Source organism: Leptinotarsa decemlineata, unplaced genomic scaffold, assembly GCF_025532065.1.
Source record: "Leptinotarsa decemlineata unplaced genomic scaffold, Ldec_3_MD MMD2_tig00004307_RagTag_RagTag, whole genome shotgun sequence".
In the NCBI taxonomy this organism is placed as follows: domain Eukaryota; kingdom Metazoa; phylum Arthropoda; class Insecta; order Coleoptera; family Chrysomelidae; genus Leptinotarsa; species Leptinotarsa decemlineata.
In genome coordinates, this window is record NW_027412606.1 from 9,949,570 (window position 1) to 9,971,029 (window position 21,460).

General features: G+C 34.8%; 1 protein-coding gene, 7 non-coding genes and 1 pseudogene across 8 annotated transcripts; 8 read left to right on the top strand and 1 right to left on the bottom strand.

The window, feature by feature from the left end:
• Window positions 1-406: 406 nt before the first annotated feature.
• On the top strand, window positions 407-526 carry LOC141484091 (5S ribosomal RNA). Its single transcript, XR_012466465.1, has one exon. It is a non-coding gene; the product is annotated as a 5S ribosomal RNA (ribosomal RNA).
• Window positions 527-1,041: 515 nt separating this feature from the next.
• Window positions 1,042-1,161, top strand: LOC141484041 (5S ribosomal RNA; annotated as a pseudogene).
• Window positions 1,162-1,666: 505 nt separating this feature from the next.
• Window positions 1,667-1,786, top strand: LOC141484092 (5S ribosomal RNA). The gene has a single exon (XR_012466466.1). It is a non-coding gene; the product is annotated as a 5S ribosomal RNA (ribosomal RNA).
• A 514-nt stretch (window positions 1,787-2,300) lies between these two features.
• On the top strand, window positions 2,301-2,420 carry LOC141484094 (5S ribosomal RNA). Its single transcript, XR_012466468.1, has one exon. It is a non-coding gene; the product is annotated as a 5S ribosomal RNA (ribosomal RNA).
• A 506-nt stretch (window positions 2,421-2,926) lies between these two features.
• Window positions 2,927-3,046, top strand: LOC141484095 (5S ribosomal RNA). Its single transcript, XR_012466469.1, has one exon. It is a non-coding gene; the product is annotated as a 5S ribosomal RNA (ribosomal RNA).
• A 514-nt stretch (window positions 3,047-3,560) lies between these two features.
• On the top strand, window positions 3,561-3,680 carry LOC141484019 (5S ribosomal RNA). Its single transcript, XR_012466409.1, has one exon. It is a non-coding gene; the product is annotated as a 5S ribosomal RNA (ribosomal RNA).
• Window positions 3,681-4,193: 513 nt separating this feature from the next.
• LOC141484096 (5S ribosomal RNA) lies at window positions 4,194-4,313 on the top strand. Its single transcript, XR_012466471.1, has one exon. It is a non-coding gene; the product is annotated as a 5S ribosomal RNA (ribosomal RNA).
• A 506-nt stretch (window positions 4,314-4,819) lies between these two features.
• LOC141484097 (5S ribosomal RNA) lies at window positions 4,820-4,939 on the top strand. The gene has a single exon (XR_012466472.1). It is a non-coding gene; the product is annotated as a 5S ribosomal RNA (ribosomal RNA).
• Window positions 4,940-5,980: 1,041 nt separating this feature from the next.
• Window positions 5,981-20,475, bottom strand: LOC141483908 (uncharacterized). Its single transcript, XM_074178953.1, has 2 exons — window positions 20,044-20,475; window positions 5,981-6,577 (listed from the first exon to the last, which is right to left on the bottom strand). The coding sequence occupies exons 1-2, from the start codon at window positions 20,261-20,263 to the stop codon at window positions 6,000-6,002; spliced, it is 798 nt and encodes a 265-aa protein (XP_074035054.1). The 5' UTR covers window positions 20,264-20,475; the 3' UTR covers window positions 5,981-5,999.
• Between the last annotated feature and the right edge of the window lie 985 nt (window positions 20,476-21,460).

Below are 21,460 nucleotides of genomic sequence, written 5' to 3' on the forward strand. Positions count from 1 at the left end.
CCTAGTCCAGGGAAAATGAGTTTACGTTGAATCATTGTCTTTAATGTCACAACTATTAATTTCATGAAAAACTGAAATTGTACTCATCTGAGCTTTATTTTCTTTGTCCCAGTGTTTGAAGAGATTCGCCAACGTTTTGCCGAAAACTCTCGACCTGAGAGGTGAAATTGACCCAATTCTGTAGATGGGGCACAAATCGAAATATATCGCTCGTATTTTATTCAGATCTTCAATCTGTGGACCAAAGTGTAAACAATCTTTCACTTTATATCAATTTATTGCCGAATGTAAATAACATTGAAAATTGAAGTAGTAATAAGTCTTTCAAAATAAAAAAAAATTCTCCTAAAAGCCCTTCCTTTTCTGTACCGTTTATTCATATTCGTGGAAGAATATAACGTTTACATGCAACGGCCATACCACGTTGAAAAATGCCAGTTCTCGTCCGATCACTGAAGCCAAGCAACGTCGGGCGCGGTTAGTACTTGGATGGGTGACCGCTTGGGAACACCGCGTGTCGTTGTTTTTTTTTTATTTCTAGAAAAATTATCTTTTAATTTCTACTATTTCAATGATGATAAAAACTGTTCTTCATTTTACTTTTAGAGACTAGCTTCCTTTTCATCTAGTCCAGGGAAAATGAGTTCACCTTGAATCATTGTCGTTTTTTGTCACAACTATTGATTTCATGAAAAACTGAAATTGTACTTATATGAGCTTATTTGAGCTTCATTTTCTTTGCCCCAGTGTTTGAAGAGATTTGCCATTGTTTTGCCGAAAACTCTCGACCTGAGAGGTGAAATTGACCCAATTCTGTAGATGGGGCACAAATCGAAATATATCGCTGGTATTTTATTTAGATCTTCAATCTGTGGATCAAAGGGTAAAAAATCTTTCACTTTATATCAATTTATTGCCAAATGTAAATAACATTGAAAATTAAAGTAGTAATAAGTCTTTCAAAATAAAAAAAGCTTCTCCTAAAATCCCTTTCTTTTCTGTACCGTTTATTCATATTCGTGAAAGAATATAACGTTTACATGCAACGGCCACACCACGTTGAAAAATGCCAGTTCTCGTCCGATCACTGAAGCCAAGCAACGTCGGGCGCGGTTAGTACTTGGATGGGTGACCGCTTGGGAACACCGCGTGTCGTTGTTTTTTTTTTATTTCAAGAGGAAGTGTCTTTTGATTTCTACTATTTCAGTGATGATAACAACTGATCTTCATTTTCCTTTTGGAGTCTAGCTTCCTTTTCACCTAGTCCAGGGGAAATGAGTTTACGTTGAATCATTGTCGTTTAATGTCACAACTATTAATTTCATGAAAAACTGAAATTGTACTCATCTGAGCTTTATTTCCTTTGTCCCAGTGTTTGAAGAGATTCGCCATCGATTTGCCGAAAACTCTCGAACTGAGAGGTGAAATTGACCCAATTCTGTAGATGGGGCACAAATCGAAATATATCGCTCGTATTTTATTTAGATCTTCAATCTGTGGACCAAAGTGTATACAATCTTTCACTTTATATCAATTTATTGCCGAATGTAAATAACATTGAAAATTGAAGTAGTAATAAGTTTTTCAAAATAAAAAAAAATTCTCCTAAAAGCCCTTCCTTTTCTGTACCGTTTATTCATATTTGTGGAAGAATATAACGTTTACATGCAACGGCCATACCACGTTGAAAAATGCCAGTTCTCGTCCGATCACTGAAGCCAAGCAACGTCGGGCGCGGTTAGTACTTGGATGGGTGACCGCTTGGGAACACCGCGTGTCGTTGTTTTTTTTATTTCTAGAAAAATTATCTTTTAATTTCTACTATTTCAATGATGATAAAAACTCTTTTTCATTTTACTTTTAGAGACTAGCTTCCTTTTCATCTAGTCCAGGGAAAATGAGTTCACCTTGAATCATTGTCGTTTATTGTCACAACTATTGATTTCATTTAAAACTGAAATTGTACTTATATGAGCTTATTTGAGCTTCATTTTTTTTGCCCCAGTGTTTGAAGAGATTCGCTATTGTTTTTCCGAAAACTCTCGACCTGAGAGGTGAAATTGACCCAATTCTGTAGATGGGGCACAAATCGAAATATATCGCTGGTATTTCATTTAGATCTTCAATCTGTGGACCAAAGTGTAAAAAATCTTCCACTTTATATCAATTTATTGCCAAATGTAAATAACATAGAAAATTGAAGTAGTAATAAGTCTTTCAAAATAAAAAAAAGGTTCTCCTAAAATCCCTTTCTTTTCTGTACCGTTTATTCATATTCGTGGAAGAATATAACGTTTACATGCAACGGCCATACCACGTTGAAAAATGCCAGTTCTCGTCCGATCACTGAAGCCAAGCAACGTCGGGCGCGGTTAGTACTTGGATGGGTGACCGCTTGGGAACACCGCGTGTCGTTGTTTCTTTTTTATTTCAAGAAGAAGTGTCTTTTGATTTCTACTATTTCAGTGATGATAACAACTGATCTTCATTTTACTTTTGGAGTCTAGCTTCCTTTTCACCCAGTCCAGAGGAAAATGAGTTCACGTTGAGTCATTGTCGTTTAATGTCACAACTATTAATTTCATGAAAAACTGAAATTGTACTCATCTGAGCTTTATTTCCTTTGTCCCAGTGTTTGAAGAGATTCGCCATCGATTTGCCGAAAACTCTCGACCTGAGAGGTGAAATTGACCCAATTCTGTAGATGGGGCACAAATCGAAATATATCGCTCGTATTTAATTTAGATCTTCAATCTGTGGACCAAATTGTATACAATCTTTCACTTTATATCAATTTATTTCCGAATGTAAATAACATTGAAAATTGAAGTAGTAATAAGTCTTTCAAAATAAAAAAAAATTCTCCTAAAAGCCCTTCCTTTTCTGTACCGTTTATTCATATTTGTGGAAGAATATAACGTTTACATGCAACGGCCATACCACGTTGAAAAATGCCAGTTCTCGTCCGATCACTGAAGCCAAGCAACGTCGGGCGCGGTTAGTACTTGGATGGGTGACCGCTTGGGAACACCGCGTGTCGTTGTTTTTTTTATTTCTAGAAAAATTATCTTTTAATTTCTACTATTTCAATGATGATAAGAACTGTTCTTCATTTTACTTTTAGAGTCTAGCTTCCTTTTCATCTAGTCCAGGGAAAATGAGTTCACCTTGAATCATTGTCGTTTATTGTCACAACTATTGATTTCATTCAAAACTGAAATTGTACTTATATGAGCTTATTTGAGCTTCATTTTCTTTGCCCCAGTGTTTGAAGAGATTCGCTATTGTTTTTCCGAAAACTCTCGACCTGAGAGGTGAAATTGACCCAATTCTGTAGATGGGGCACAAATCGAAATATATCGCTGGTATTTCATTTAGATCTTCAATCTGTGGACCAAAGTGTAAAAAATCTTCCACTTTATATCAATTTATTGCCAAATGTAAATAACATAGAAAATTGAAGTGGTAATAAGTCTTTCAAAATAAAAAAAAGGTTCTCCTAAAATCCCTTTCTTTTCTGTACCGTTTATTCATATTCGTGGAAGAATATAACGTTTACATGCAACGGCCATACCACGTTGAAAAATGCCAGTTCTCGTCCGATCACTGAAGCCAAGCAACGTCGGGCGTGGTTAGTACTTGGATGGGTGACCGCTTGGGAACACCGCGTGTCGTTGTTTTTTTTATTTCTAGAAAAATTATCTTTTAATTTCTACTATTTCAATGATGATAAGAACTGTTCTTCATTTTACTTTTAGAGTCTAGCTTCCTTTTCATCTAGTCCAGGGAAAATGAGTTCACCTTGAATCATTGTCGTTTATTGTCACAACTATTGATTTCATTCAAAACTGAAATTGTACTTATATGAGCTTATTTGAGCTTCATTTTCTTTGTCCCAGTGTTTGAAGAGATTCGCCAACGTTTTGCCGAAAACTCTCGACCTGAGAGGTGAAATTGACCCAATTCTGTAGATGGGGCACAAATCGAAATATATCGCTCGTATTTTATTCAGATCTTCAATCTGTGGACCAAAGTGTAAACAATCTTTCACTTTATATCAATTTATTGCCGAATGTAAATAACATTGAAAATTGAAGTAGTAATAAGTCTTTCAAAATAAAAAAAAATTCTCCTAAAAGCCCTTCCTTTTCTGTACCGTTTATTCATATTTGTGGAAGAATATAACGTTTACATGCAACGGCCATACCACGTTGAAAAATGCCAGTTCTCGTCCGATCACTGAAGCCAAGCAACGTCGGGCGCGGTTAGTACTTGGATGGGTGACCGCTTGGGAACACCGCGTGTCGTTGTTTTTTTTTTATTTCAAGAGGAAGTGTCTTTTGATTTCTACTATTTCAGTGATGATAACAACTGATCTTCATTTTACTTTTGGAGTCTAGCTTCCTTTTCACCCAGTCCAGAGGAAAATGAGTTTACGTTTAGTCATTGTCGTTTAATGTCACAACTATTAATTTCATGAAAAACTGAAATTGTACTCATCTGAGCTTTATTTTCTTTGTCCCAGTGTTTGAAGAGGTTCGCCATCGTTTTGCCGAAAACTCTCGACCTGAGAGGTGAAATTGACCCAATTCTGTAGATGGGGCACAAATCGAAATATATCGCTCGTATTTTATTCAGATCTTCAATCTGTGGACCAAAGTGTAAACAATCTTTCACTTTATATCAATTTATTGCCGAATGTAAATAACATTGAAAATTGAAGTAGTAATAAGTCTTTCAAAATAAAAAAAAATTCTCCTAAAAGCCCTTCCTTTTCTGTACCGTTTATTCATATTTGTGGAAGAATATAACGTTTACATGCAACGGCCATACCACGTTGAAAAATGCCAGTTCTCGTCCGATCACTGAAGCCAAGCAACGTCGGGCGCGGTTAGTACTTGGATGGGTGACCGCTTGGGAACACCGCGTGTCGTTGTTTTTTTTTTATTTCAAGAGGAAGTGTCTTTTGATTTCTACTATTTCAGTGATGATAACAACTGATCTTCATTTTACTTTTGGAGTCTAGCTTCCTTTTCACCCAGTCCAGAGGAAAATGAGTTTACGTTTAGTCATTGTCGTTTAATGTCACAACTATTAATTTCATGAAAAACTGAAATTGTACTCATCTGAGCTTTATTTTCTTTGTCCCAGTGTTTGAAGAGGTTCGCCATCGTTTTGCCGAAAACTCTCGACCTGAGAGGTGAAATTGACCCAATTCTGTAGATGGGGCACAAATCGAAATATATCGCTCGTATTTTATTCAGATCTTCAATCTGTGGACCAAAGTGTAAACAATCTTTCACTTTATATCAATTTATTGCCGAATGTAAATAACATTGAAAATTGAAGTAGTAATAAGTCTTTCAAAATAAAAAAAATTCTCCTAAAAGCCCTTCCTTTTCTGTACCGTTTATTCGCTCGGAAGCGAACAACCCTCAAGAGGGTTGTTCGCTTCCGAGCGACCCCAATCTGCTGGGTTTCATTCGTCTCAGGGAATATTCCTGAGACGAATGAAATACATTTAGAGGGTGGCCTTGGAATGAATATATTATATCTTTGGGACATCATTTAGAAGTAGTGAAAAGGACATCACCAGGATTTCCTCATTTGTGGAACAAGGATATCCTTGGGACATCCCTAGGATGTACCAGGACCCGAAAGTAACTGTCCCAGGAACATCTTTTGTTCTTTTCAAGATGTCTAACGGATGTGCCTGTATTTTTAGGGCGAATGGCGTGAAGGTCAAGGAATGATGGAGTTGAGAAAAATCTAGAAACCACTCTAGTTATTTAAGATTCTGCAGAACACAATGACACCGAAACGCCACTTTTGGTCCAGACACAGAGACGTTATCTTGGATATTGTAACAGTGATATTGCAGATAAATACTAGAGATTTTGAGTTACTTTCTTGTTTGGTAGTTTTTTTACGAGAGCGCTAATCAACCGAAAAAACTAGAATATATCGAAGAAACCAACAATGAACAGAACTGAATTTATTCATACAATATCACTATTATTACTATTATCAGACAGAGTGGGCGTAAGTGGTTCTTTGATGGAATCTAAACTAAGTTCCTCTTCTATGTTCAAAACCGAGGATGTTTCTTCTCCAATCTGCGTTCCACCATTTCGAAATGAGAGCTGAGCATTTTGGATAACTTGCATTATTTCCATTTTAACATCGAAACGCTTATCTTCTGGTATTTTCTTCAAGGGATTCAACAAAGATAAAAGAAACATACGGTCACAATCTTCTTCTGAATGGATTTCGGGTACTGTGCTAGATGCCAGTGGGTCATTATGACTCTCAAACGTTGTATTCCGGCAGAAGTTCTCATTTGGAATAGAAGTACATTGCGGTTCATTTTTCACCGCTCTAGTTTCAGCTACTGAAGATTTAATTTTCTCTCTCCTGTTATCAGGTTTGACAACATCTTTCAAGAAAAATAACTGTTTGAAATACAAATAGGTACTTTTTCTGGGAACGTTTCTTCCAGATTTAATTTTTTTGTACCTCAATAATTCTCTTGTAAAACAATCTCGAACATTTTTCCATCTTCTTTGTAGCAGTTTTGCTGAAAAAAAAACAATTTAGATGAAGCTTGATGATTTTATGATGATTTTTTCAAAATATTATTATATTTGTATAACGATTATTCACGGAAAACTTCTGTTAACTGGGCGATCTGTCTGTTCAAAATCTGTTTTTCCGTTAATCAGCTGCCGCCCCCATACGAACGACAACTCTCAGAAGTTGAGAAACTTGTGCGAGCTAAGGACTAACGAGGTCTTACCTTTTAACGTGTGATTCCTAACACGATACTTGATACTTGATAGAAATCCACATTGAAACTTACTAATACGTCTAGTCTAATATTTTCACTATGGAAGATTTTATTTCCTAACATTATTAGTTACTACCTATTTTTCTATCTACCTAACCAAGTCCACGGTCCAACTGGATGATTAATTCCAATTAGATGCAACTGTCCATTGACAGGCCGTAATAGGATATATAGTCGAAGTAACCAATATAGTAATTCTTAAAGCTATCGGCGAAGTCAAAGGCCAAAAAAACCAATACATAGAAATAATGCCGCAGTCCACGTGGACTGAAGAATTGGCGGTTAGTATTGGATAATTTTAACTAACCGAGTTTTATGATTGGCTGAAGAGTCATAACATTAAGTTTGAAGTCATGTTACGGTGACCAATAGAATGTGAGGATGGTTAGAAGAGTCGTGTCGTCAGTGTTCAGTTCAGAACTGATCGCGATTTGAGTGTTGAAATTCGGTATTGGTGAAGTTATAATTACTTGAAATTTTTGTTATTTGTTTGAAATGTGCCGTCCTTGGACAAGTACTAATAGTAAGAAAGTTTTTGGCTTTCTACTACTCCATCTGATACAAAAAAATGGATGAGAGAATCTTCCAAAGAAAGGAAGGATTAATCAATTTGAAAATAAGTAACTCTATACATGGATGTATAGATCATGCAAAGAAGTAACTTTCAGACACAAACTGAAAGAAAGTCCTCCTGAAACAGCTACTTTCATATAAACATTGAATTACACGAAAGAAAAAATTCTTTCGAAACAAATATGAACACTGAATTATACAGATCATACTTTTCTCTATTCAGTTTGTATATCGAACATTTGTGGAGGAATAAGAATCAGATATCATTCACATGAGTTCTACTTTGAATGAATGGTAATAAATTGTACTCACATGGAACACTGTCACCCTAACTGGTATACACGTGTTTCGCCTTAAGACACTTGCCCTAAGGCTCTTCAGTACCAAATTGGATAACATTATAGAAAATACACACAGTTCATTCATGAATTACGATTTTGAATGTCACGGAATAAGCTTGATCTGCTTATGTCATCGATGACATCGTAATGACATTCATTCACCTATTTGATTTAATCCCAGCCATTACGATGTCATCGATGACATAAGCAGATCAAGCTTATTCCGTGACATTCAAAATCGTAATTCATGAATGAAGTGTGTGTATTTTCTATAATGTTATCCAATTTGGTACTGAAGAGCCTTAGGGCAAGTGTCTTAAGGCGAAACACGTGTATACCAGTTAGGGTGACAGTGTTCCATGTGAGTACAATTTATTACCATTCATTCAAAGTAGAACTCATATGTGAATGATATCTGATTATTATTCCTCCACAAATGTTCGATATACAAACTGAATAGAGAAAAGTATCTTCTGTATAATTCAGTGTTCATATAGAAGTATTTGTTTCGAAAGAATTTTTTCTTTCGTGTAATTCAATGTTTATATGAAAGTAGCTGTTTCAGGAGGACTTTCTTTCAGTTTGTGTCTGAAAGTTACTTCTTTGCAGGATCTACACATCCATGTATAGAGTTACTTATTTTCAAATTGATTAATCCTTCCTTTCTTTGGAAGATTCTCTCATCCATTTTTTTGTATCAGATGGAGTAGTAGAAAGCCAAAAACTTTCTTTCCCAAAAAATTAATCACTCCTAAAAATATAACCCTTTCAAATCATACTAATAGTAATAACGAGTGTGATAACAACGCAGACTTTTTCCTTTGTAGTGTGATTCCAATAGCGCTGGTGAACTATGCGAAAAAGAGATACCAGTGAATGAGATTCGTATGCATTTGAATATTGAAATACAGAGAGTATGTTTCAATGTATATAAGTATCTACATATCAAGTTTGGGTTCGAAGGAAAAAACTATTTGACCAAAATTCCTTTCTCAACTGTGTGTAAAATAGTCAAAAACAAACCTTATGAACGCACGCAAGAAGCGATTTGATGCGGGATTACCAAAACCTTCAGATGTTCATCTAAAACAATCATAAAAAAACAATATACGATTTACAAAAGCATAAGGAAGAAATTGAATACTTCCGGCCATAACGTAATAATTGCGTAACAATTGCGTAACAAATACTTAGAACAAATAACTAAATATAGACAAGAACAACGGCAAATTTTCTATTTGGACGAAACTTGGTATGACACTCGCGACACAGTTACGAAAGGGTGGACTGATGGTTCGAGAATGGGTGCGCCTAACATGCCTGCAAACAAAGGATCGCGACTAATCATTGTGCATTGCGGAGGAAGTAGAGGATGGGTTTCGAATTCTTTGAAATTATGTGGAAAAAAACTTGTGGCCTGCAGTGCTGACTATCATAAGAACATGGAAGCTAATATTTTTAAGGAATGGTTTGAAAACACATTGATCCCAAATTTGGATGCGAATAGTGTAATAGTTCTTGACAACGCTTCCTATCATTCGCGACAGATCATCAAAGTACCGAATGAAAATTCAAGGAAAGATGAAATACAAAGTTTTTTAATGGATAACAATTTGTATTTTGAAGATAACTATACCAAAAACCAACTAATTGAAGTTTTACAGATAAAATCATTTGAAAAAGTATTGCTGAAAAGTATGGACATACCATATTGAGACTTCCCCCCCATTTTTGTGATTTCAGTATCATAGAGTTGATTTGGGGAAATTGAAACAAAGCATCAGGCGTAAAAATAATTTTCTAAAATTTGATAAGAAGGTGATAGGGAATAAAGAAGAAGTATCTTATATTGCCGAAGAAGACTGGCAGAAAAGGATTAAAAAAGTAATTTTAGTTGAAAAAGATTATATGGAGATTGGACACTTCCATATTAATGGTGGAAATAAATTCATTATTGATTCAAATGACGACAGTGATAGTGAAACGAAGAATATGGAAGAGGAATTATCAGAAGCTTTCGAAGAAAGTTAGTGAAGTGTTTTTGAAGCGAACGATTGTATATATATATATATATATATATATATATATATATATATATATATATATATATATATATATATATATATATATATATATATATATATTAAATCTGAAGTTTTCACGGATAGGACTATGCTGAACTGGTTTTTCCGGGTATTTGATCCGTGTATGTGATATTATCTGTAATTTCACCGACGTTTCGACAAAATCTCATTTGCCATCATCTAGGTGTGCTGTTACGTGTTCAGAAGTTAACTTCTTACGTGTTCAAAACTAAGAAGAAGAAGAACTCAGGTAAAACTCAACAACATTTAAGTAGTAGGTAGTAGAGAGTTTATGGACACTCTATCTCTGAACACGTAACGAATACCATTTTAGCAGTATAGTAAGAAGTGAGTTGAGCAGAGTCAACAAACTTCTGAACTCGTAACAGCACACCTAGATGATGGCAAATGAGATTTTGTCGAAACGTCGGTGAAATTAGATATAATATCACATACACGGATCAAATACCCGGAAAAACCAGTTCAGCATATATATATATATATATATATATATATATATATATAAATATATATATATGTGAGTAAGTAGTATTCAGAAGTATTTTCATTCATCATTCTTTTATTTGAATCCCTACTTTCCCACTCATCTATATAAACGAAATATTTATTATATATAATAATAGTTTTTGTGATTCTTATATAATCAGAAATTATTATTGAATAACAAAATTAGTTAGGGGAATTGCTGGAAGGTATATAGGGTGCACTATATCGTTTACTTGAACTATTCCTACCTGTGTAGGTATATCCGAGACTGGCTTGAACATTTGAAGTTAATTTCTTCAGATTTGTTAACTGCCTGTCTTCAAGTATAGCCCACTGACTAATAAGAAAGTTTTTCTTCCTTATTCAGAGGAATCGGGCAAATTTCGGATATGTAGTTGGTTAGTACCTCGTCCATTAGATAGAGTGATATTTTGTTGTTCGCTTCAACTTAGGACAAGTAATGAAATACTCTGAAATAATTTCGATTTTCAATTGTGGAATATCATTGACTTTAGGTCGATGATGGCCATTATCTTGCACTGACGAGTGGCTAATGAGCCCGAAACCGGTCTGCAAGTGTGCCCATTCCAAAATTGAAGGTCGACTCCTTCATTTGTATTGCTAAATGCATATGCAGGAAATTTTCTGTGAAGATTCCTGCACTGACGCCTGTCGGATATAATCCAACTCCGTTCTTGGTATTAGCCAGGGGATTAGTTGTTTTCTGATAGGCGTCAGTCTATTCAACCTACTGTGTAGGTACATCCGAGACTGGCTTGAACATTAAAAGTTCATTTCTTTAGATTTATTTACTGCCTGTCTTCAAGCATAGCCCAATTACTAATAAGATAATATTGATAGAGTATAAAAAAATTTGTCATATAGAATAAATTTATTATTATTCCTATTTGAGAAATTATAATATAGCTGAATAGGTGGCTTAACTGCAGTTTAGAAAAATTTCAATAGTGAAAATATGGATTAGTAAGTTTTCATTAACCGTTTTGACGATCAGAATTTTCCTGTCCCATTCACATCAACAATTTTATTAGATTAATTTAAGTGCCAAACAAATTCCTAAAGGCGAAGATTTGAACACAAAGCAGAATATTCGGAATGTTTCGAAACTAGTAAAAATATGTTGAACCCAGTGAAAGTTTAGTTCATCATTGACTAGTTGTTGCATGCGGCTTTGCCCGCGTAGAACTTGGTTTGTCACATTATGTTTCGTGACAGACCATTTTAAACATTAGTTACAATATTTTTTTATTAACCCAAAACTTCAAGTTTCCAACTTCAAAACTGATGAAATTTAATTCAATCTTTGAACCCCTCTTTTTCCCCGTTGGGTGTGGAAATTCCTGATTCCCTTTCTTGATGTTTATTTACGCTATACAAAGAACCCACCTGCATATTTAAAAAATCTAGGTTCAGTAGCTTCGGCTGTACATTAATATATGAGCGAGCAATAGCTAGTTATTTATATTTTTACTTTGAAAATACAGTAACTTAAAAATGTGCACTGAGTAATGAATAGCTTCAAAAATCGAAATATGTTACCTATAAAGAAATTCTCAAAACTAACACAACCTTCAATGACGTCTGCTCTCACGCGTCTGGTCGCGTTCGGGTAGCGTTCTCGGCGATGGCGCTTCATTGCTTAGACCGCCTCTCAACCTCCGCGCATCGTCCCACGTCGTCTTACAGTAGACGCGATGCGTAATGGCTTACTTCATTGCGACAAGTTAATCTTATCGTGATAACTTTTAAACGATTTGTCCAAATTACTTACTGTGATAGACAAAGTTTATCTATATTGAATACTTAAAACGACAATTGTATCCAATTTAAATATATTTATGACTCATTATTTTGCATATAGTGGCTACCACATAAGAGGTATATATACGCTATTGCGGACTTTTATTTAGACCTATTAAAGATAAACAATCTTACGGTACATTATCTGCATGTAACTCCAACGGTATAGGCAGCACACGCGAAGATAGGTATCAGAGAGCAAGAGTTTTTCCGACTTACCTAATACTTATCGTTATAATATGACCAAAATTACACTAAACCTTTTTGAATTGTAACCTATATGTTATTCTGATGTATAAGCCGTATAAAGGGTGTTCCTTAAACATATGCTAATATTTAAGGAGGTAATTCTTAGACCCATTTTAAGGAAAAAACGTCCTATGGACGTATGTCCTAAACGCCTTAACTTTTGAGATACAGGGTGGCAAAGTTGTCAAAAATAATCAGTTTTTTAATAATAACTGAGATAATTTTGTAGACATCTTTGGCATATTTGGTACATATGTTCCATGCCTCAAGGCGCATTTTCTGATGCACAATTTTCTTAATTTTCTCTGTCAGTGGCGTACGTACGAGTTTTGAAATGTATATTTTTGGCGAAAAAAATACTACGCCACTGCTTTATCTTGAATTAAAAATTATTTTTAAAATCTCCATACATTTTTGAGCACATTTGATTTGCTGGGTTTTCTTTGTCCGACGCATGGTTTTCGCTCAAAAAATTAAAAATCGCTTTACTTAAGGATAAATTCCTTAAAAATCTGATGCGGTATCGTGCATCGACTGAAAGCAAACTAAGAGATCAGATTTGTTGCAAAATAATTGAGGATCTAAAAGGTATTTGTTTGTTGTCAGATGCACTGTTCTCAATTAAAATTACGTCATAACGCAGCACCGCTTAATAATTTTTGAAAACATAAATTTAGTTATCCTGAAATAAATGACGTGTAGCAGAATTTATTTACTGCACCTCTTGGAAATATGGAGTTTGTCGATATGTGATTTCTTTTAAAGATTAAAAGCAGAAAAAACAGCGTACCCACCATAGCAATAAAAAACGAATTCTCTGTATGTACAAACGTCAGTAACTAATATTGATGTTGGTTTAAAGTAAGGTATTGGTGTTAAAAACTGCCACAGCGCGTTTTGATTGATTTTGAAGTGTTATTGAAGTTATTTTGGTAGTCCGCTGTTTTTCTGAATATCAGTAAATATGGTAAATTATACGAATGCGGAAATGGCGCAAATGCATTACGTATATGGCCTTGCCGATGGTAATGCAACAGAAGCCAGGCGCATTTATCAGGAAAGATATCCTAATCGTGCCTTACCAGATAGCCGAACCTTTTCAAATATTCATCGTCAACTTGGGGAAACTGGTAGTTTCAAGAAAGGGACTCCGGAAGGTAGACCTCGTGTAGTAAGAACTCCTGAAATTGAGGAAGCGGTGCTGCAAGAAATTGAGGAACATCCTGAGACGAGTACGAGGAAGATCGCTAGAACTCTGGATATTTGTCATCAAATTGTTTGGCGTATTTTGGTTGATTTTTTGTTATACCCATACCATATTTCAAGAGTGCAGGCATTACTCCCCACTTCACTTCACTTCACACAGCGTGTGAACTTCAGTCAGTGGTATCTACAAAGTATTGCACTAAATCCGCAGTTTGAGACACAAATTTTGTTCACAGACGAAGCAAATTTTTCTCGGAATGCCATTCAAAATTTCCATAACAATCATGTGTGGGCTGAAGAAAATCCCCATGCAATAACCGAAACCCATTTCCAACACCAATTTTCGGTTAATGTATGGGCAGGAATTATAGGTGATCATCTAATAGGCCCATTTTTTCTACCAGGACGCCTTGATGGTCGTTCTTATTTACACTTTCTCGAAGAAGATTTACCTGGGTTATTGGAAGATGTGCTACTTGCGTTAAGGAATCGAATATGGTACATGCACGATGGCGCCCCTGCTCATTTCATTGTAATTGTCCGAAACCATTTAAATACAGTTTATCCTAATCGTTGGATAGGTCGCGGAGGACCTCAGCAATGCTCCCGATCTCAACAGTTTAGATTTTTTTTATGGGGTCATCTTAAAACTCTTGTGTATAAAACTCCCGTTAATACTTTAGAAGATTTAAGAGAGCGAATAGTTGCCTCGTGTGAAACTATACGAAATACGCCGGGAATATTTGAACGGGTGCGTAATTCCATGCGTAGAAGGGCGGAAGCATGCATACTAAGTGCAGGTGGCCACTTCCAACAATTTTTATAATCAGTTTTGGTATTATTACTAATTAACAAATTTGTGCTATTCGTTTAGACTTACTGTCACAAAATAAAATAAAACTCGTTTTTGTGAAAAATTTATTTTTTTGCAGATTATGTTTTCAAATATTATTAGGGAATTGGTAATGCGTTATGAAGCAATTTTCAGATTCTCATTCATTTTAGAATTGATCTAATTTCTTAATTTGCTTTCTGTCGATTTTTATTTTTTTGAGTGAAAATCAAACAAAGAAATACCAAGAGATCAAATTTTCTCAAAAATAAATGAGGATTTTTAAAATGATTTTATTTTGAAAAGAAAGCATTGGCGTAGTACTTTTTCCCCAAAAATATTCAATGCGAAACCCGTAGGGATGCCACTGTTTGAAAAAATACAAATTTGTGTACATCAGAAAATGCGCCTTGAGGCATGGAACATATGTACCAAATATGCCAAAGATGTCTACAAAATTATCTCAGTTATTATTAAAAAAACTGATTATTTTTGAAAACTTTGCCACCCTGTATCTCAAAAGTTAAGGTGTTTAGGACATACGTCCATAGGACGTTTTTTTCTTAAAATGGGTCTAAGAATTACCTCCTTAAATATTAGCATGTGTTTAAGGAACACCCTGTATATGTAAAGTTTCATCTAAATTCGTTCAATCATTTAGGCGAGAAAGAGCCACAAACATAAATACATACATCCATCCTCAGAAAGTTTCACATTCTCGAAGGTTATTCTCCCTAAAGGCCTAAATTTGAATTTGTCACGATGCGATGGCTATTCAGCTTGATTATAATCTTATACAAAAAGGGATTACAAATCTCACCGAGAAAATACCAAGTACAATCGCCAAGTTATGAGTAAAATAACAATCGCCCATTGCAAGGACAACCTAACAGAATGCAAATATTGTTAATGTCCATATCATTCATTCATGTGCTGAACAGAAACTTGTAGCAATTTCCATTACATCATGGGTTTAGTACATTATTCTTCAAGTTATTCTCCAGCCGAACCAAAAGTAACCATCTTATTCGAATAGAAGAAAAACTGATACAAATAATGTTCAAGAATTAATCGAAATGTATGGCCTCAGGGGTGCTAGTTCAAATTTATATTTTAACCCCGTTCATACAAACTCTGGATGAACTATAAAATATTCTGGAAAGTGTTTCTTCGACAAAAACATTGTCGTAGAGGTTTTATTTCTCGAAACTATGTAATGTTTTGAGCATTTGAATTAGTGGAAGTAAACATTTTGCGAAATCGCTAAGCATGCGTTTCCTGTGGTGTGGCTCAAGAATATTCCATTGTCGTCTGTTAAATTGAATCTGAAAATTTGGAAATAAAGGGGTATTCTTTTGCAATGCAAAAATCAATATATTTTAAAATTTGTAACATCGATTTCATGGCCACGTGTAATTGAATAATTATTCTTTGTTGAACCTTCGTTTTGAATTATAGTGGATGAGAGAAATAAGAGAAGAGATATATGAGGATATAGAAAACGATAAGCGTTACAGAGGAGGTTGAATGTGGGAAAAGTTGCGTACTATGAAGCCAATTATTATGAAATTGTCTTTAATTTTCAGAGATATTAAAGCTCATATGGTTTTTATCGAATGTAATTCCAAAAACAATCCAGCAACCGGGCTAAGTTCCGTATAGCGGAATTATTTTTTGGTCATTTTTTTGCTTTCCGTACCTTCCAAGGGCTGATATCTACTTTTAGAGATCGAAACTGAGAGCTACTCTCGGCGAATATGGTGTTTTCTGTTCTTAGTATAAGTTATAAGTTTTGCATAATATATGTCTTCAGGGGACTGGACGTAGACCTCCAATACAGTTCTCATCCCCTCCTCTTCTTTCCTCTCATGAGAGTTTCAGAAGTGCACGAAACCCCCAGTCATTTCATATTTTACTTGTTATATTTACATACCTACTCATGTTAATAAATAAGCCAGAACCTATATAAGAGATTTCTTCGTTCGTTTGAAGGTGATTGACAATGTTTCGTGATAAATTTCACTAGTTCGGACTTCCGTTGTCTACTATATAAAATGATTTGAAATCCCTGAAACAAGTAAAAAGGAATAATTAAAAAAAAAAGAATAGCTGAAGATAACAATTATATTAAGCAAACAATAAACCTTAAATGAAATGATAGTGAAATAACCTACAAGTAAAAATATAATAATTGAATAAATAAAAATTAAAGGAATGAAAAAAGAAAATAATAAAAAAGTGTAGAGATTCCAAGTCACGTTAGTTCACGACGTTTCGATTGTTAGTATCTACAATCGTCTTCAGGTGATGACTGGACTGATTCCTCCGAGAGATGACTATTTATAGGTCGTTGAAATACTTTCACTTTCTCTGCTTTCCATTTTTCTCTCACGGAATCAGTGAAGCGGACGTGACTTGGAATCTCTACACTTTTTTATTATTTTTTTTTCATTCCTTTAATTTTTATTTATTCAATTATTATATTTTTACTTGTAGGTTATTTCACTATCATTTCATTTCAGGTTTATTGTTTGCTTAATATAATTGTTATCTTCAGCTATTTTTTTTTAATTATTCCTTTTTACTTGTTTCAGGGATTTCAAATCATTTTATATAGTAGACAATGGAAGTCCGAACTAGTGAAATTTAAGAGATTTCTCTTAAACTGATACAGTATCCTTCCTACATCGTAACCTGTCAAAGTTAATTTTCAAAATTGGTTAGCTTTCTTTCAGAGTAGATTTTATAAAGTCAATTTCTCCAATTTCTTAATTTTGAGTCAGTGTCAAATACTTAATATATTGGCGCCCGTTACAGTAACACCCATTACACAACACAACAAAGTTTTTGTTTCGGGGTTGAAATTAGATGATTTTAATGTATTTCCACGTGTTAAAACCGAAAGTGACCATAAAAATTATATATTAGCTCTTGTTTTCAAGATATAGTATTATATTATATATATGTATATTGAGTTTTCAACAAATGAAATATTTCATCACCAACAGTTGGTACACATGTTTGTTTACATAACACCCCTCTCATCAGCTGTTCTTAAGTAGTAAACATAACCTATGTGAGTTTGTCAATTGTACGCACGTGGTTGCTATTGAAATTATCGTTTGAAGTTGATTTTTAAATTAATTTAAGTGCTGATCTGAAATGCCTCGAAAGTGTGTGAATTCTGTCGATAGCTTTTGCTATATATGTGGTGAAATAACATTTAAGGCTCAGAAACGTAAAATGACACCTATCGTTAAGACAGATTATGAACATTATTTTGGTGTGAAAGTTGGGGACCAAGATAAATCATGGGCTCCTCATATATGTTGTAATTCTTGTTCCGTCATATTGCGAGAGTGGCTGAAAAATAAAAACCGGGCAATGGTTTTTGCAGTACCAATGGTTTGGCGTGAGCCTACCAATCATACAGACGACTGTTATTTCTGCTTAACTCCTCCCATTAAGCAAGGTTTATCTATGAAGAAAAGAGGAACGGTTAAATACCCTAATCTCCCATCTGCTCTTCGGCCTGTACCACACTCAGACAATTTGCCAGTCCCTTCTCCACCCCAAAACTATGAAATTTTAGAGGAAGGTGATGAAGACTATTTAAAAGGAGCAACCCATCCTTCTACATCCTATGACCTTGATTTTGAGGTAAGCGATAGGTCTAGTGATCCGCACAGAATTAGTCAAGCAGAGTTGAGTGATCTTATAAGAGATCTTCGCTTGTCTAAGGAAAAGGCTGAGCTGTTAGGGTCAAGACTACAACAGTGGAATCTTCTAAAATATGATGTGAAAATATCTCAGTACAGACAGCGTCAAAAAGATTTGCTCCCTTTTTTTGAGAAAAAAGAAAACCTCGTAGTTTGTTGTGATGTTAATGGTTTGATGGACTGCTTGAATTTGGATCACACTCCATCTGAATGGAGACTGTTTATAGACTCTTCAAAACTAAGCCTAAAAGCTGTACTTCTGCATAATGGAAATCAGCTACCCTCTATTCCTATAGGTCATGCAGTTCACATGAAGGAAACGTATATAAATATGAAAACACTTCTCCAATTAATCAAATATGAACAACACAAGTGGCACATCTGTGGTGATCTGAAAGTCATTGCTATACTCCTAGGAATGCAATTAGGGTTCACCAAGTACTGTTGTTTTTTGTGTCTGTGGGACAGTCGGGATAGAAAATCTCACTATAAAAAAATGAACTGGCCTTGTAGATCCTAAGGATGTTCTCCTTCCCCCATTACATATTAAGTTGGGACTAATGAAAAACTTTGTGAAGGCCATGGACCAGGAAGGACAAGCTTTTAAGTACTTGAGAGCAAAGTTTCCCAGGTTGAGTGATGCTAAAGTCAAGGAAGGCATCTTTATTGGGCCTCAAATCCGTGAAATCGTAAATGATCCTGCTTTTGACATGATTTTAACAGGAAATGAAAAAAGAGCCTGGGAAGCCTTTAAGGGGGTTGTACATGAGTTTTTAGGTAACAAAAGAGATGATAACTTCACAGCATTGGTTAAAGAGCTTCTTCAAGCTTACCACCAACTTGGATGCAACATGTCCTTAAAAATTCATTTTCTTCACTCTCATCTTAATTTCTTCCCACAAAACTGTGGAGCTGTGAGTGACGAACATGGAGAAAGATTCCATCAAGACATTGCCTTAATGGAACAGAGATATCAGGGCCGTTGGAATGAAGCAATGCTTGCAGACTACTGCTGGTCTGTGTGTAGGGATGCTCCAGAAGTGTTTTATAAAAGACAAGCTAAACGACAGCGATCTTACAATGAATCGGATGGACTTAATTGAAATTTGGTGGTACAAACTTCTTTTATTTGTCAAAACACTAAGAATAATGTTTTTTTTTTATTAATTTTGTACTTGAAATATTCTAAAAGAAACATAACAATATTGTTTTATGTACTTTCACTTTTCACGTATAGTATAACTACTCTTTAAGATTAAGTACTGTGTATCTCAAAAACCAGAGCTAATAAACATTTTTCATTGTTATTTTCGTTTTTATCACCCCAAAATTAGAAGAAATTGACTAATTTAGTGTAGGAAACATTCAAAAAATATTTTTCTGTTGTGTTGTGTTATTTGAGGAACTCATTCCTCTCTCCCTGTTTAGGCTACCTGTAGGTATACCCCTTTACTTCACCTTGTTAACGTAATCATTCAATTTCATTTTTTTGTATTATAAACGCTGCTAAATTTATTGCGTAACAGGCTCTAAGAATACAGTAGCCTGAAAATACCTTATTTGGCATATTTTCACAGCCCTTCAAGTTGCAATGACAAAGTGCAACATTTTTCAGAAACATTATTATTAGCTCAGATTTTTCAGCATCATAATAATGAACTCCATTACTCAAAACTTTGCCTTCATTTATCCTTCTTTCTCAACTCTTACCGTTTTCGACATCTTCATGCATCTATTCCAATTTTACTCACCCGGTAATTCTTTGTAGTGAAACTAGACTGCGAAAAACACTTAATCCGAGCCTGCATTCAGGTTGGTTCGTGGTCGCTGAGCGCCCGCGCATCTATTTCACTGCCATACTCACTGAATATTTCCCGTTCTGCCTCCGACACTGGTGTCGATACATCACTCTTGGCCAAAAACAGATAGGTAAGTTCCTCCCAGCATTCTCTTCTCCTTCTTTTATCGGTATAATCATCACATGAGGTATCCCAGATGGCTGGTCGAAGTCTTATCTCCTCTATCAAATGTTTTGTATTGAGATCGCGAGAGAAATCGTTACTAGCTTCGCTGCAGAACGACATTTTCTTGAACACGTTGTATCATACCGCGCTGGTGATCGCACTAGTTACTCGTTTTGTGATGTTGCTTGGCCTCGCGGCTTCGCTTCTCGATCGCCCGTTGTTCATGTGACGTAGTTACGAATCGCCACGAATTTTATCGAGGAAGGTCATCGTACACGAGTAATCCTTTGGGATTCAGGTATTTAATCTGTGATACAGGTAGGAATAAAAACAGAAAACAATAAATAATTGATGTTTTTTAGATATACCAAAGACGTTGCTTAGATTTTTTCCAGAGGCGGCGTGTAGGAGCCAGGGATACACTAATTTTTTCCCATGAAAATTGTTCGTAAAATTGACCCTAATGAAAAATTATGATTTTTATTGAGTTTTTTGTACGTAAAAATGCATTAGATATTTCATCTAATTTTACACTTTTCAGTATCTCTTCCCTTCAACGAATACTTTTATTACGTTCGAATTTATACATGAATAATTCTATACTGTCGTTTATAATATGAGTCTTCTGATTTGTTTGTCGACAATTCTTTTATTTACTGTTTTGTGATCTAATGTATGGACATACAGAGAAAACAAATCATTGCTAATAAATATATAAATATCACTGGAGTTTTTTCCCAACACCAAATCGTTATTTTTACACCTCGACACGTGTTTCGATCACCAAGTGATCATCTTCAAGAGGAAGATAAAACTAATAACTACTCAAAACTAAAGCTACTTATACTAATCAGGTACATCATACAGGTAGGTAATCAGTAATACCACCCATACAAGTGTACCACCCTAAATTAATTTTACAATTGGCCTTTCTATTATTTACAATATGTCCTTATGTATGTTTAAATGTTACAGCTATATATAGAACAATTTTCAGCTATATAAAATTAGTTTCACAATATTGCCTATCTAAATATATTTACAATGTGTCTTTTTGTAGTAATCAGTAAACCCAACAATATTATTTCAACAAGCTATATAGTATGCTATTTGGTATTGGTCCGTTGTCGTTATTCATAATATTATTATGTTTACTTATTTCCACACTCTCATAGGCATCTAGTTGCCTGTTGTTATTAACTTGTCTAACTAATTTTAAAGAACTGAAGTCTATGGAATGGTTTTGTTGCAAAATATGATGGGCGACTGCTGATTTTTCAAATCTTCCATATTTTAAGTGTGCTATGTATTCCTTAT

Coding starts and splice junctions, on each gene's coding strand:
- LOC141483908 (XM_074178953.1), bottom strand. CDS start 20,263: ATGTCGTTCTGCAGCGAAGCTAGTAACGATTTCTCTCGCGATCTCAAT. Junction 6,578..20,043: donor GGCAGAACGGGAAATATTCA/GTGAGTATGGCA, acceptor TTTTTTTTTCAG/CAAAACTGCTACAAAGAAGA.